This window comes from Rattus rattus, chromosome 18 (assembly GCF_011064425.1).
Source record: "Rattus rattus isolate New Zealand chromosome 18, Rrattus_CSIRO_v1, whole genome shotgun sequence".
Taxonomy (NCBI): Eukaryota; Metazoa; Chordata; class Mammalia; order Rodentia; family Muridae; genus Rattus; species Rattus rattus.
In genome coordinates, this window is record NC_046171.1 from 32949478 (window position 1) to 32966274 (window position 16797).

The window sequence follows — 16797 nt, forward strand, 5'->3', positions numbered from 1 at the left end:
CCCTCCCAACTCCATGCTTAAATATTCACTGGCTTAATATTGTGTAGGCAACCATAGCTACTGCAAGTTCATGGTGCATTTGTACTGTCACACCTACAAGATGCTCTCTCTCAGGACCTACTTGACCTCCGATGTTCTTTGGATCTTTCTGTCCCCTCTTCTGCAATATTCATTGAACCTTAGGAGGAATACAGTTTATTTTATTTTATTTTATTATTTTCTGTATATTTAAATTTCAGCATCAGGACCACTGCCTACCATATTTAATGATGTAGTTGAAGAGAGACCATTGGGATACAAGAAGTGGCCTGGAATTCAAATGCATGTTTTAATGTACTGCTTTATATGTTGAGGCTGTAATTATATACTGACCATAATTTAAAATAGAAAAAAAATAGAACCAAAAGTGAGAAGAACCTGTGGAATAACTGAGATCTCATGGTGGGTGCTAGATCTGTTTAATACTATAAATTGCCATTTGTTGGATATTTTAATATGTAAACTAAGAAAATATATAATTTTATTAGAAAAATTAACTGTTTATACAGATATTCCCAATGGAAAGTCAAATAACTTGAATAAAAATTTAATATCCTTAAATCTGCATGAAAAACATTTCATACAGATCTACAACTTACACCATTGTTCTGATTTATGTCATACATGAAGGACTCTGTAACTGTATGGAGTCATATAATGATGTGCCCAATTTTCACGTTGATGTGGCTACATACTCTATAGTCTTAGCTATCTGCAATCCCCTCTTCCTTTCTGGAAAATTTAAACCTCTACCTGGAGACTGTCCTTGGCCATATGTGAAGGGCAAGTATGTGCGGGACCAGGAAAGGAAGCCTGATTCCTGGTTGAGCTAAAGCTAGAAACCCCAGTGACCCCAATAGATGGTAGGTGCTTCCAGGGCAGCAGGCCCCTGTCACTAGCCACTGCCCTCCATAGATTTGTGACCATCAGACATGAAAGCACGATGCCCCAAGCTCCTCCACAGGTAGAGGACACAACCTGTGGCTCCATTTTAATGAGGTACCTAAAGGCCTGAAGGCTTAGCCAATAAGATTTCCTTCCCAGACACCCCTCTCTGAAAAAGGTATCTAACCTCAGGCATACCCTGAAAAGTGGGATATGGTTCTATTCATCCACTTTCCACCATGATAATAAATGCCTTAAAACCATGGACTGCCTCCTTTCACCGGGATCCACTGTGGGGAGCCGTGGAGAAGGCCTTTGTCTACAGAGCCGCCACCATCTCCCACCATCTTCTATTCTCTCATAGAAGGCCTCTCTGCACTCCCACGCAAGGCTGTTGCCAAGCTCAGGCCAACTGCCTACAAGCCAAGGCCTTATCTCCCTGGGACCAACCAGAGCTTCCCTTTTTTCCCCTCAGCCCCAGGCTAGATCCAGCCTGTGGATCCCCACTCCTTTCTACACTCTTCCACAGCTCCCAGTGGTGCCTGGGTATCCAAGAGCCTGAGAACTCAAGGGACCCGGCCTCCTTGCAAGCCTGGGGACCCCTGGCCGGATACCTGCCCGCCCAGGGCAGTGTAAGGTAAGCTCTGTCAACTCTCATGGCCTACCAGTACGGCTGTGTCTTGTGGTGGCAGAGTTGATGCGGGACCCCACCAACCCTACAAGAATGCTGGCAGGAGTTTTCTCTGCCATTGGCCAATCTAGGTTCTGAATGTTCGAGAATGTGGCATTTGTTCTGAACTTAGCTGATTTGGTTAACATGTTGATCTCTGATTCCATCCATTTCCCTGCAGGTAACTAATTTCCTTTTTCTTTATGGAGGGAATGGACTCCATTGTCACATAGATATCTGTTGTATTCCTTGACTGGTAGACTCTTACGCTGATGTCTAACTTGGCTACTGTGAATATCGTCATGATAAACATGGATGTGCAGGCAGCAGCACACAATAACTCTATCATAGCTCTGTTTTAATTTTCTTAGAAAACTCTATAGTAGCTGACATACATAATATCGACTGTCATTTATGCCATGCAAAATGCACAGAGCTTCCTCGTACCTGCATCCTGGACAATGCTTGTTTGGGTCATTTGTCTTCATTAGGACAAAGGTCAGATGGATTCTCAGTGTGGTTTGGATTCTATTTTCAAACAGTTGAACATGTTTTCATATATTTGTCAGCATATTTTTGTCTCTTATAACAGAGAGACGTTGGGGGTTTTAAGTTCTACATCATGAACATTAAACTCTGTTAGACACAGGCTGGCAGATTTTCTCCCAGTCTGTAGGTTTTCTCTTTGCTTGTCTCCTTTACTGTTGAGCTTCTAAACTTCATGTGACTCTATATGTCAGTGTGGCTGCCTCTCCAAGAGGCGCCAATGACAGGTGTGTTTCCACCTCCCCAGTGCTGGAATTATAATCCTGAGCCACTGTGCCTGGTGTGGAGAATTGGATTTGGGTTTCTCGAGGTTTCTGTTTGTTTGTATTTGGGTTTTTTTTTTTTTTTGGTGGGGGAGTTAATTTTTCCAAATTGTTTGTTTGTTTGTATGTATGTATGTATGTATGTATGTATGTATGTATGTATGTATGTATGTATTTGGAGTTGGGAGAAGGGAATGCCAAAGCATGCAAGTGTGTAAGGTCAGAGAACAATTTGCAAGAATCAGTTCTCTCCATTACCATGTGGGTCCTGGGAGTCAACTCAGATGGTCAAGCATAGCAATGATTACATTAACCCATGGAGACATCCCACTAATGCTGTTCACTGTTGTTTCTAATGTAGATTCTGGGGACCAAACTCAGGTCCTTGTGCTTACAGGGCAAGTGATTTGCCAACTGACAATTCTCCGCAGCCTCAGAAGTTACATTCTCTGCATGCCCAGAACTTACATTAGGACAAAACGGCAACCAACAGATTGGGAAAAGATCTTTACCAACCCTACATGACAGAGGGCAAATATTTAATATAAACAAAGAACTCATGAAGTTAGACTTCAGGGAGACAAATAACCCTATTAAAAATGGGGTACAGAACTAAACAAAGGATTCTCAAATGATGAATACTGAATGTCTGAGAAGCACCTAAAGAAATGTTCAACATCCTTAGTCATAAGGGAAATGCAAATCAAAACAGCTCTGAGATTCCATCTCACACAGTCAGAATGGCTAAGATATAAAACTCAGGTGACAGCAGATGCTGGCGAGGATGTGGAGAAAGAGGAACACTCCTCCAATATTGGTGGGATTGCAAACTGGTACAACCACTCTGGAAATCAGTCTGGAGGTTCCTCAGAAAATTAGACATTGTACTACCTGAGGACCCAGCTACATCACTCCTGGGCATATACCCAAAAGATGCTCCAACATATAACAAGGACACATGCTCCATTATGTTCATAGCAGCCTTATTCATTAAAGTCAGAAGCTGGAAAGAAGCCAGATGTCTTTCAGCAGAGGAATAGATACAGAAAATGTGGTACATCTACACAATGGAGTACTAGTCAGCTATTAAAAAGAATGACTTCATGAAATTGATAGGCAAATAGGTGGAGCTAGAAAATATCATCTTGAGTGAGGTAACACAATCACAAAAGAACACACGTGGTATGCACTCACTGATGAGTGGATATTAGCCCCAAAGCTCAGAATACCGAAGATACAATCCACAGACGACATGAAGCTCAGGAAGAAGGACAACTAAAGTGTGGATGCTTCAGTCCTTCTTAGAAGGGGAAACAAAAATATTTACAGGAGGAAATACATAGACAAAGTTTGGAGCAGAGACTGAAGGAAAGGCCATGCAGAGACTGCCCCACCTGGGGATCCAGTCCATATACAGCTACCAAACCCGGACACTATTGCTGATGCCAAGAAGTGCGAGCTGACAGGAGCCTGACAGAGCTGTCTCCTGAGAGGCTCTTCCAGAGCATGAAAATACAGAGGCAGATGCTCACAGCCAACCACTGAACAGAGAACAGGGTCCCCTCTGGAGGAGTTAGAGAAATGATGTAAGGAGCTAAAGGGGTATGAAACCCCAAAAGAGCAACAATACCAACCAACCAGAACTCCCAGGAACTAAAGCACCATCCAAAGAGTAGCCATAGCTCCAGCTGCATATGTAGCAGAGGATGGCTTTGTGGGGCATCAGTGGGAGCCTGCTCCTGGCAAGGCTTGATACCCAAGGGGAACACACTCATAGAAGCAGGGGGAAGTGGGATGGGATAGAGGGTTTATGGGCAGGAAACTGGGAAAGTGGATAACATTTGAAATGTAAATAAAAAAATCCAAGAGGAAAAAAAAAAGATTAACTAAGGTTTCTGCTCTATACCTTTCAAGTCTATGCCCATGACATCACACAGCTTCTTACCTTCTGGCAGCTTCGGTCAATGGGGTCCACTGGGGTAGCTCTGGGATGAGTCAGCCTTACATCATCTCTTCCACATTCAAGGTTGGCCCATAACTCAGTTATAAGGGCACTAATGAAGCCTAGAAAGAAGTATTGCTTATGTCATATTGATAGCATCATTTATACTACAGTATGAAATAGTATAAGCAGATTTAAGGACTAGAGGTAAGATTATGCTTATGAAAAGATTTCCTCACGGAGGAAAAATACTGATTTTTATAGAAATAACAGTACCCTTGGTAGAAATGGTACTCTATTGTTACTACATGTTTAGGATACTCTGTCTCCTTGGAATGATAAATAAATCATGAAAAATGTTTTCCCTGGATACTATAAAGAATGTATTCAGGGGTTGGAGGAAGAGAAAGAATGTATCAAAAAGTAGGGCAGGCATCTAAAGGATATGTTTACTTAACATAATATTCACTTACAATACCATATGTTTGGAACAATTCTGAACTTTGCTTCAACACAACCTTTAAATTCTCTAGAGTCAAATACTATCTCACTAGATGAAAATGAATACTAAATCTGACTATTAAATTCTTCAAATCATACACTACCTACAAAAACCCACTATTTAATCATAAATTCCCTAATTACATTCTAACTATTCGTCCTTATACCCACAGAAACCTGTAGACCTCATGCTCATCAAGGGAATCTCCCTTTCCAAGAAATGGGGACTGTTACAGAAAGCCACAACCAATCAAATGCAGAGTGCTGGAGCCCCATCCCAGTGGATGCATCTACAACACAAATCCCACACACAGGGCTCAGGGAACATAGCAGAAGATGGGGTGCAAAGACAGGAAGAACGCGAGCTCAGGGTGTTTGCTGTGAGACGGTGTCTGCTGGTAATGTCAGAGGTTATACCCAAAAAGTCTCATCGATACAACTACTTAAATGGGAGCTGACCAGGGACAACAACCACAAGTTCTTAAGGCAGACAAGGGAAAGCCCTTGAGGACTTAAATCTACACAAAAATTACAGGCAAGCAGAAATGATGGGAGTATATATTGTTAAATGCCTAGAACAAAATAAGAGAAGTCAGGGTTGGGGACACAACTAAAAAAATGCAGGCTCTAAAACTGAGGATACCAGGGTTTAATTTAAAAGTCTAATTTACAAGTTTATTAATTAGCTTATAATCACTTCATCTTCTTCAGAGACCATGGCATGAAAATGATAGTGGTATTTGAAAATGATAATTCCAAAGTATCCACAGCACACACATGGGACAATGAATGTGAAGTGGCCAGTCCAGTAATGTAAGGGCTTAGGAATCGGTGGTCATCTTATGACCCATGCAAAATTTCATTTGACCATCGCAAAAAAGCATTGATGGCATGAGGTTCAAAAGCTTAACTACTTAATGACAAGCAGCTCTGGGATAAAATAATCTTCAAATAGTTCTATTATATTCTTGTCTACAGTGCTATATGGATTTTACTCTAAGTAGAAGAAAAATGTGCTTCAGTTTTGTCAAGGAATATATACAAAGAGCCCAAATTAGTTGGGCAGAAATATAAAATTTCACAAAGTTTTGGCTTAGGTGGAGAAGAAATAAAAATCACTGATACTCAGACCAGTCTTCATCTGCGCCAGAGTGGAGCAGAGACTGAAGGAAAGGTCATCCAGAGACTGCTCATCTGGGGATCCATCCCATATGCAGGCACCAAACCCCATACAATGTTGCGGATGGCAAGAAGTGCATGCTGACAGGAGCCTGATATAGCTGTCTTCTGAGAGCCTCTGCCAGAGCTTTACTGCTACAGATGAGGATGCACTGGACTGAGCACAGGGACCACAATGAAGGAGTCAGAGAAAGGCCTGAAGGAGCTGAAGGGGTTTGTAACCCCATAGGAAGAACAACAATATCCAATAACCAGAAGCCCGAGAGCTCCCAGGGAATAATACACCAGCCAAAGAGTACACATGGAGGGACCCATGGCTCTAGCCACATATGTAGCAGAGGATGGCATTTTCTGGCATCAGTAGGAGGAGAAGCCCTTGGTCTTGTGAAGGCTCATTTCCCCAGTGTAGGGGAATGCCAGGGTGCGTGAGGTGGGAGTGGGTGGGTAGTGGGGGGAGCATTCTCATAAAAGCAGAGGGAGGGGGAATAGGAGGGGTGGGAATCGGGAAAGGGGATAATATTTGAAATGCACATACATAAAATATCCCTTAAAATGCAGAAAAGTAATCACTGACAGAACTGTGGTGACTTGCCACCTCCCCCTGTGACTTCCATGTCACTAACACTAAGCACGTGTTGGCTGATGCTCAGTAAACTAAATATGTGATAAAAAAAATCACCGTGGCTTACTTCCCTACGTCTCCAGTTGATATTGGGAAACATATAGGAATAGCAACCTCCAAAGAGCATGAGAAGGCTACAGCGAGGGCCATGCTTTCTAGAGGAAGAGGAAAGGGGGGAGTGAGAGACTGGCACACACAGCTATGATGACTGCATTTCCATGCATATGCAAATCTAGCGGACTAAGCACTGAGCCATTCTCTCAGGCACAATTATATCAAGGCAGACTTCTTCAGGCTTATAAAGTGAGAAGTGATTCTCCAATAATCAATGTTCCAGCATAGATTATCGGGTACCACTGGAATTTCTTGGAGAACAAAGACAAACTTCCTTCAACGTAAACACAAACTGGGAAGTAGAATTAATGAGGTAAAGATAGTCCGGAAGTTTATTGTGCTAAATTTTCAGGTATTTATTTTACTTACAATGATTGCATTTTACCCAGCGGGGGAGACTTGCCTGAATTCTGCAGAGCCACTGCACCCGCTGCTGTGGATGCCACCTGCACAACCAAGACTTCATAGCCGAACTTCTTCTGCCTGTTGACCTAACATGAAGAACACACGGAGAAGCAAAGAGCACAGCATTCTAGTTATCCACAATGCAGACTTGTGGGTACAGCACTTACTGCTCTTCAACAATTAGAATACTAGAAATTTCTTCCCGGTGATAAAAACACAAAACAAGGAAACCCTCACGGTGAATTAGTACCAATGTGGTATTTGTAACAATTACTTCTGGTCCGAGTTTAATCCTAGCTCTTTGATTTAAACAAGTCACTTAGTCAGACACTAAAGTCATGAGGCTGCAGTTAAGAGCACATGCTGCTCCCAGAATTCAGTTCCCAGAATTCCGTTCAGTTCCTAGCATCCATACCTGGAGGCTCTTAACCAGCGGTAACTCTAGCTCCAGATGATCCAACACCTTGGCCCCTGTGGACATCTGAACTCGCACACATGAACACACAGAGTAAAAATAAATATGTCTGAAGAGTCACTTATTACTCCTAGCCTGAATTTTCTCATAAATAAAGTAAGGGTCTTAGATCAGATAAAAGTAGGACAGCTTTCATTTCTAAACTGTATCATCTTATTATTACTAAACTGTAGCATTCTATTTTTACTTTATAGGCTACTTCCACGTTTTTAAACTTTCACCACCAAATTCTTAAATAAGTTTTTAAGAAATTAAGAAACAAAACTTAAAATCTGAGGCTTTTTCCTTAAAGTAAGTATTTCTAGAAAATACAATTTTTGTTTCTAAAGAAGAGCTGCTTGGTCCTAATCAGCAATATATTGTTTTCTCCTGTAAAAGGTCTTCAGTATTTGTCACTTTACAAGGAACAAACCTGCTTGGGGTAACTACAAAAGTGAGCTGACCTCTTTGTATCAATCACAGTAAAGGGGTGAAATGACACTGTAAACAACCATCCCATTCTGCTAGCCTATATGATGTTCAACTTCTGAACAGAGTTAATCACTCAGAATTCGTTCATTAGAACATTTCATTAAAAGAGCCTGGTTTAATTTCAAACTCTTAAAACAGAAAAAAATGTGCCTTCTGTTTTAAAGGCAAAAACTGTAGCTCAAAGGGAACTAATAGCTATCCCGAAAATTAGGTCTATTTCATCAATTTTCTATTGTATATATCTTCTTAACTTAGCCTTCCTTTTCGATCTCATTAGTTATAATTCCCACTTTCTGTAGTGAGAGTTTTGGTTTCTTTAAAAGCCCAGTTATGTTACGTGAATATGCTTTTGTTTCAGGCCCAGGAGTGGGAGAAGAGGCAGTTTCACAGCATTCTAGTTATCCACAGTACAGCCTTGTGGGTACAGGCACTCACTGCTCTCCAGCTATTAGAATACTAGAAATTTCTGCCAGGTGATAATAGCACAAACCAAGGAAACCCTCATGGTGAATTAGTTCCAATGTGGTATTTATAACTATTTTACTTCTGGTCTGAGTTTAATCCTAGCTTTTTGAATTCAAGGAGTTAGTCAGGCTAAGTGATTATGATTTGCCTCATGCACTAGCAGGGGTGTGATTTCTGCCAACTGCAGAGAGTTTAATTCTGGGGACTCTGGACAAGCTATAAGTGGGACAGTCCAAGAGGGCCTGTGGCAGCTGCTGGTGGTCCCTGCTGATTCCTGCTGGTACATTTCTGTTCCTGAATTGCTGGATTGCTGGATTGCTGGATTGCTGGTTTTCTGGACTGCTGGATAGTCTGACAAAGATTAGGCTTGCCCCAAGGAACCGGAACAATAGGAAACAACCTACAGAAGTCTGTCTTCTTTGTTCTCTAGCCTTTTTTCTCTCCTACCTAGTGTTGTGGGGTTGAAAGGGCTTAGGGTGGAATAAGGGTTTGAAGGGAGGTAGAGTTATAAGAAACCAATAAAATAGCTGAAAAAAAAATACACCAACAATTTTCCTTGAACTAGAATCCATTGTTCTGCACTGAGTGACACAGACACCCAGGGAGATAAAAACCTATTCTTCCTCCCCTGCATCTTCCTGCTAAAGAATGCCCTACTCATAAATACCTCCCACAGGCCCTGAAAATTGGATTATTAGTAGCCACATGCTTTGCCATCTCTGAGATATTGTGAAAATGGAGAAGATTATCATGGCAGACATTTTATTAAACAAGTTAAGTCTTCAGGCATATAGTCAAAAACTAGAAAAGAAAAAAATCTGAGTTTCAGTCTAACCATTATAACTAGTCAGCTAACAGATCTATAAAACACACTGTGTAACTAATCTGCGCATCCACTGTTTCTTCCACAAAATTAAGAAAGTGGCCTAGCCGCTAGGCTTTCTTGAAAAATATCTGAGGAAGTTAATGATGAAAATATCTGGACTAGCGGGGCACATTAACATGTGATGAATATGCTAATGAAGAACTATGGGCTGTAAATTCCCAATGTCAAAGGAGCAGTCTCTTCTACGAGAGCAGCCAGGGTGATGCAAAGAATGTTTGGTTTTGGAATTTACAGACATAAAAATGACATCTAATTCTAGATGCATCGTGTAAAGACATGCCTGGCTGAAGTAAAGCACCTGAATGAAGAAAATGTGTGTGAACTACTCGCCCGTTGTCACAATGATAGACAGAATAAACATACAGGAAGCCTTCGTGAGGATAAACAGTATAAACAGAACAGGAAGCCTGAACAGGTAATTAGTATGCATGGGCGACTCTATGCTTGGCTGTAGTGGAGGGACTCAAACTAAACCAGAATATTTACAATAACATAAAGAACTGTGGGGAAGAGAGAGAGTGAGTGTGTGTGTGTGTGTGTGTGTGTGTGTGTGTGTGTGTTACATATAATAAACTATTAAATGTGGAAGCTTGCGGAAGGGAAATGTGTACAGAGTGAAACAGAACTAGCAATCTGAAATGATACTAGAATAAAATAAAGAAGACAATAGGAACCTGATACAGATGGATGAGGTAAGGGTGCCATAAAGTAGGAACAGTGGTAACTATCAGGCAGAGACAACAAAAATGGTTATTTATTTTCTAATAGTTTTAATCAAAGAAGGAGATTTGAATTTAAGAGAGTAGAGGGGGAAGAACTTGCCATTAGCAACATAAAATATCAAAGCACTTTATGAAAGAACTGATCCCAGGCCTGGCTACATCTGTAAAGTGCTTCCTACATAGGCATGAGTTCAATCTGCCTGAACCCACATTTGGGGATGAAGTGGGGGAGGGGAAGCTGGGCTCAGTAGCACAAACCTAGCATTTCAACACTGGGGAAGAAGCGACAAGGCTGCTGGTTGTTGCTGTAAAATTAAAATCAAGGCTGCTTTCTTTTATCCTGCCCTAGGTCCGGCACCGCAGTGCCCCAAGACATCTGCCAGATGTCTTCATCTCAGTCAGCAAAGCCTCTCACCTGCATTGCTCCCATATCACACTGCCAATGGCTGCTCTCTGAGCCTGGCAACCGTCTCTCTCCCCGTACAGTTCCTAAGGCAGGTTCCCACCATGCCAGACACACACATCCCAATTCCATGGTGTGCTAGCGTGTCTAAATCGCCACATGAAAGAACACACAACATAATAACCTCTGATATATAATATATAATTTGCTCATCTAGGCATACAAAGGCTTATACACATCCAACCCTTAAGAATATTCATAGCAACCTGTAAATGTGAAGAAAGGAATCTTAACATCCGCCTCCATGCTCTGTCCTCTGCTGCTCCACAATCTCCTCTTTTGCTTCGGGCTCCTCTCGCTTTCTAAAACTTTTCTCCCGCCCATCCTTCCTTCTCGTCCAATGACAGGCCTCGTTCTATCCTATACCTGCCTCCACCTGCATAGTGACATCATCCTGCAGCTGGTCATCAAACTAGCCCCAAAATCGGTGAATTCCTGGTTCAGAAAGCCTGTTTCAAAAAATAGGATGGAGCTCTTTGCTATCTTGGAAGATGGCAGGTGAAGAGACTGGGGGCCAGACAGGAAGGAGAAGGCTGAGGAGCTTCTATAAAGGTCAGCCTGAGGCTAAGGAATCCAGTGGGAAGCCCCACTACTGCCAAAAGTCACGGTTGGTTAGAGGACCTGGACACACTCCCACTCTGCCGGGTCTTCCAGAAGGGTCTTGCACAGGAGTAAACTACTCGGCTGCAAAATCTTTTTCCCCTGCAAGTTTCTCTCTCTCTTTCTTTCTTTCTTTCTTTCTTTCTTTCTTTCTTTCTTTCTTTCTTTCGTTCGTTTTCGTTCGTTCGTTCTTTCTTTCTTTCTTTTCTTTTCTTTTTTCTTCTTTTTTCTTTCTTTTTATTTCTTTTTTTGTTTCTTATTTATTTATTCACTTTACCTCCCAATATCCATCTCAGGTCAACCCACCCACAGTTCTTCCCCTATCCTTCTTCCCTTTCTCCTCTGAGTGAGTGGGCGCCTCAGGCATCCCCCACCCTAGCATGTTAGGTCACTGCAGGATTAGGTGCGTTCTCTCCCACTGAGGCCAGATTGAAAAGAGAAAAAAAATTAAGGGTGTGTCTTGTCAACTGTCATGAAAGCAGTTTATAGTGACAAGAACAGAGGATTATGCATGGTTAAGCTTTGTAAGACGTCTAGGTGTTATACTACCAAGAAAGTACCAGGGAAATGGCAACACCCAGGGAAGAAAGTCTCCTATCATCACATGAGAAGCTGCACACCACGCCAAGCCCAGAGCTGATCATCTGCAATGGACCACCCCAGGGGCAAGAGCGGTGCTCCTAAAACAGAATTACTAATCAGGGTAAGGTTGCTCAGGAAGCTGTAGACTGGACAGTTTGCAAAGGTCAGGCTATTACTTGGCTCCAGGGATGTATGCAGTCCTTTCAGACTCTAACAAATGGAATTTATCCTCACAAACTACAGCTCTAAATTTCTTGCCTAAAAACTAATTAAAAAGAAGATACATTTAAAACAAAAGTGGAGAGCAATTCAGAAAGCAGCAAAAATCAACGTTGACATCCATGCAAGTGTGTGCAACATACAGCCACACACCACCCATAAACACACACACACACACACACACACACACACACACACACACACACACCAGCCTTGATCCTAGCCAAAAGACCAAGTTGTTATGCAGAAAAATATGGTTAAATGCATAACTAAGATCCAAAAGTCCCAGAAATGTCTTTACTAGGAAAGAAAAACAAACAAACAAACAAACAAAAAACTCAAAGCTAATTATGACTCAATTACTTCAGACTACTTGATTAAATAAATTACCTTGCAAGCTTTATTTAACAGTAGAATATGAACCCTCTAAAGGGAAGTTTGTGTCTTTAAAAGTCCCTGAGGCCTAAACCCTCAGTGATACATATTTAGATGTAATAGGATTTTTTCCCCAGAAATTCTACCCAGTTTTGGTACATATGGAGGTATTATATCACGCTTATAAAACATCTGGAAAATTAACTGAATTTTTCAATTCCATCTGGCTACTTACAGTTTCAAAATACAGAGACGCCAATATCTATTACCTAAAGCTTTCCTTTAAAAAAAAAAATCAAGTGTTACAGTGCAGCCCGGGATTTTACCTGAAGCTTAATAACCTCGTCACACATGGAGAGCAGAATAGCGCTCTCAGGGGCTTTTACAACAACAACAGTCCTTTCGCTTACAGCAGATGGCAACTCATACCTGTGGCTGTTTTGCGTACTGGCTGAACATAAACGTCACACAGTCACTGATGGCACCTGTCCTCTGAAGAAGCAGCAGTCCTTTGGGGGTGGCAGCAAAATTGAGTAAATCATCCAACAAATTGTCTTCCCAAGCCACAGCTACACTGGGACAGGAAAAGGGATGGCGAAGAGACATTTAATATGCTCAAAACAGAAAACGCTTCAGATCGGCATGGACGTTAGGCTGACAGAGTGCACACTGGCTGCTGATTACTCTGTCGATGTTGTGAGATGAAAAGGGTCTGTGAGGTTCTCTCAGTTCTACTCCGACAGCTCCCATCAGTGAGCGAGTGTTCTCTGCTGCAGCACTTGACCAGTCCCCACCTCCCCTTATGATTCCATGCCCTTGCATTCCCTGCTCTTCAACTGTCCATTATTTCTGTGCATTCTTTTTATTAAAGCATTTGCTTTCTCGTGTTCTAAAGCGTAATATGTATGGCTTCGCTTTTATTTCCATAAGTTTTTATTTTATTTAAAGATGAATAATAACATGTTTTCCCAGATTATATTTTTAAGACTGAGAACTTTGGCAGAGGTAAAAGAAGGAGGAGGAGGAGGAGGAGGAGGAAGAAGAGGAAGAGGAAGAAGAGGAAGAGGAGGAGAAAAACTAGCAGAAACCATAGAAAACCTTTAAAAACACTATAGTCCATAGATATATTATTTGCTTAATTAAATTTTTTAAATAGGTTTTCCTAAAATTGAGAAAAATATACAATTTGCGTATGAACTAAAATATCACTCAGAGTACCAAGCAGGTTAACTTAAATCACAGAGATCAAGCAAACAGTTAACGTGCAGTGAGAGCTGCCCAGTGAGGACATCACCTGTTAGCCCCAGCCACTACACTGCAGATAGTAAGATCTGTCAAGTGCCACACAGTCCAGAAGGTACGGGAGTGATAACCACGAGAACCAATATCAAAGGTGTGCCTGCCCCAAGTGTTATATGCAATTAAACTACTTAAGAACATGTGTTTGGGACAAGGAAACATTTTGTGGTGATGGTGTGGTTTGAAAGAATAGACATTTCCAAACATAGAAGATTAGCTGGGCATGGTGGCACAGATCTGTAATGCCAGTACTTAGGAGCCAATGACAGAGGCAGGAAGATCTCTGTGAGTCTGAGACCAGCCTGGTTTCCAGAGTGAGTTCCAGACCAGCTGGGGCTGTGTAGTGAGAACCTGACTCGCTAGCTAAGCACACTTGCCATGCGTGCATGAGGACCTGAAACTGAGCCCCAGCAGTGAGCCATGGAGTGGGGAAGGAATTATGAGGCCTGCAGTGATATCTTCTTTGGAAAAATAGCTCTTGCTCTGGGAGACGGAATTTTAGCTAAACCCTGCATCCAGCTAGCAGTGTGCCCTGAGCTCACCTAGAGCTACATACTCACCCCACTAGTATATTGTGGACTCAGCCTGTTCCCTCAGGTGGAACCTGCCTTCAAAACAACAATGGATCTCAACTTATTATCACGTGGATTTCCCATTTAATCCGCTTTTACAGCCTAAGCTAAATGCATTGCTTCAATCTGAAACTGAGTGTTACTCAATGCCTCTGATCCAGGAGAGAGAGAGAGAGGGGTGTGTGTATGTTCACATGCATGTGGTAATCATTTTCTGAGCGTAGCCAAGAGATTGAAAGCAATCTTTAAGTAAGCAAATATCTACAAATGTTAGATGCAACCTGTGAATAGACAGATATAGTATTACAACATCTGTGTTTGTTTCAAATGCTCTGCTGGGTCCGCTGGAATCAGGAAAGAAACTTCTGGTAAAACTGTTAAAGATTTCTATAAAAATGTACTCCTCATCCCTTTTTCCATACTAGGATTTCTACGTTGTTCAATGAGCACAGAGCAAAGCTCTTTGTTAGGAAGAGACACAGGGATAGATCAGACACAACAGAATGTGGGCAGAATCATAAACTGCAGATGGATGAAAGACAGTAAAGGAAAATGGAGAATTTAAACTTGACTAAAGTCTGCTTTGTTAAAGTCTCTTTCTTCATTCCTTGATGTGGCATTGATGCCAAGGCCTACCCCTGCCTGAGAATTTATAAGCAGCTAATCATGGTAGTGGAAGGAGAGTGTCTTGAATGGTGTCACCTCTGGTCACATGCCCATGCTCCAGAAACAAACCCTCATCCTTGCTCCTATAGACAATCCTAATGCAGCCAACTGGGTCACTACCAAGGCATGAAACCAGAATGAAAGGTTAGCTGAGGAGTGAAAGGGGATTAGCTGGAATAGAGTGGAAAAGTGACCAGAGAGCATGCCTATTACAGACATACACTACGTACATGTATGAAATGGCATAATTAAAGCCATTATTATATACAATTAGTATATGCTAATGAAACATTAAAGTAAGTTTTAGAAAAGTTAAGACAAGTCACTCACACAGGAACATACCTATGAAATATGTCATTAAATTAACAAATTAGGCATAAAAATCAATAAAAATGTTTTTATATTCAACACAAATAAAACAGAAAACAAGTTATATGAGTGGCACCACTACATAATGTAAGAGTATATACAATTCTGAAAAGTAAGCGTTGGCATGCTTTAATAAATCTTCTCTGGAACTCTAGAACTGCCCCTCAATGTTAAAAAGGGGCAGAAGATCTGAGCCATGGAGTTGTATTGCCCTTTCCTTTGGGAGGCAGCAGTGGTAAAAGGTGTGAAGCTGCAAAGGGCACTCTCCTTTAGTGTGGTGATTTGAATGACAATGGCCCCCACAGACTCAGAGAATGCTTGGTCAGCAGGGAGTGGCATTCCTTGAGAGGGATGAGGAGGTGTGGCTTTGTTGGAGTAGGTGTGGCTTTATTAGAGGAAGTGTGTCCCAGGGGTAAACTTTGTGGTTTCAACAGCTCAAGCCAGGCCCAGTGTCTCTAACTTAGGACAAAGGCCACCTTAGGGAAACCCCAGGTGACTGGGACTTTAACACCCAGTCCAAAGAATTTAGGATTACACCCTGTTCCAGGAAATCAGCTAACCTCCAAGAGGGAAGGGCCCTTAGAAGTCCCTCTTCTGACTGCCAAAGATACCTCTCCATTAAGGAGTGTAAAAGTCATTTTGCGTCATCAAGGATCAACTCATGCTGTTTCCAAAGGCTGTCCTCCACAAGTGTATAAAAAATGTGTGCATTTGTCATTTGGGGTCACCTCTGTCCCGATTACAGGGCCACCCAGTGCACTGGATCATTAAACCTCTTGCTTGATTGCATCACTCTGTCTCCGTGTTTTCATGAGTGGGACCTCCCAGACGTAGGGCTGATTGGGTCCTACAGATATAGAACTCTCAGCTATTTTTCTAGCACCATGTCAGTCTCCAGGTCACCATACTTTTCAACATGAGACTAGACCAGACCCCTGAAACTGTGAGCAAGACCCAATTAGATGCTCATTTAAAACAGTTGCCAGGGTCAGGTTATCTCTTTACAGCAACAGAATACTGACTATACAGCAAGGTATTTCTAATGGAAACGTAGTCTCTGGTGATTAATGTCAGGATACCATGGGCTGAGCTTTGCAGATCAAAGAACTCTCGGTACTTTACCTCTCATTTTGAAGAAGGTCTTTTAATGGCTGACTGTGACAAATTTAACATCTTTTTCTCTGTGATTGGATCTTCTCTAAGGTCACACAGTGATTGGTTCAAAAAGTGTGAGAACACTTTGATAAGCTTATTAGAAATTTTATTTGGAGTTTTTGAGCAATAGGCAGAGTAAAAGGACATGAATGCCAACCAGAAGTATCAGCTTCCCCATTCTCTAGTACTAGACACACCATTAAATGTGAAGCGGGAGCAGGATCATCCAAAATAAGCTACCAATAATAATAAGAATAATAAGAATAAGCTCAAAATGCTTAACTTTAAGGCAACAACAATAATAATAATAAT

The 16797-nt window shown here is 41.7% G+C and overlaps 1 protein-coding gene across 1 annotated transcript in view; it reads right to left on the reverse strand.

Moving 5' to 3' along the window:
* The window catches only part of Tbc1d32 (TBC1 domain family member 32), a 207532-nt gene that overhangs the window by 121922 nt on the left and 68813 nt on the right, over window positions 1–16797 (reverse strand). Inside the window, exons 18-20 of the mRNA XM_032888330.1 lie at window positions 12854–12998; window positions 7165–7252; window positions 4349–4467 (exon numbers count right to left, since the gene is read on the reverse strand). Of these exons, the coding sequence (XP_032744221.1) occupies window positions 4349–4467; window positions 7165–7252; window positions 12854–12998 (352 nt within the window). The remainder of the gene's footprint in view (window positions 1–4348; window positions 4468–7164; window positions 7253–12853; window positions 12999–16797) is intronic.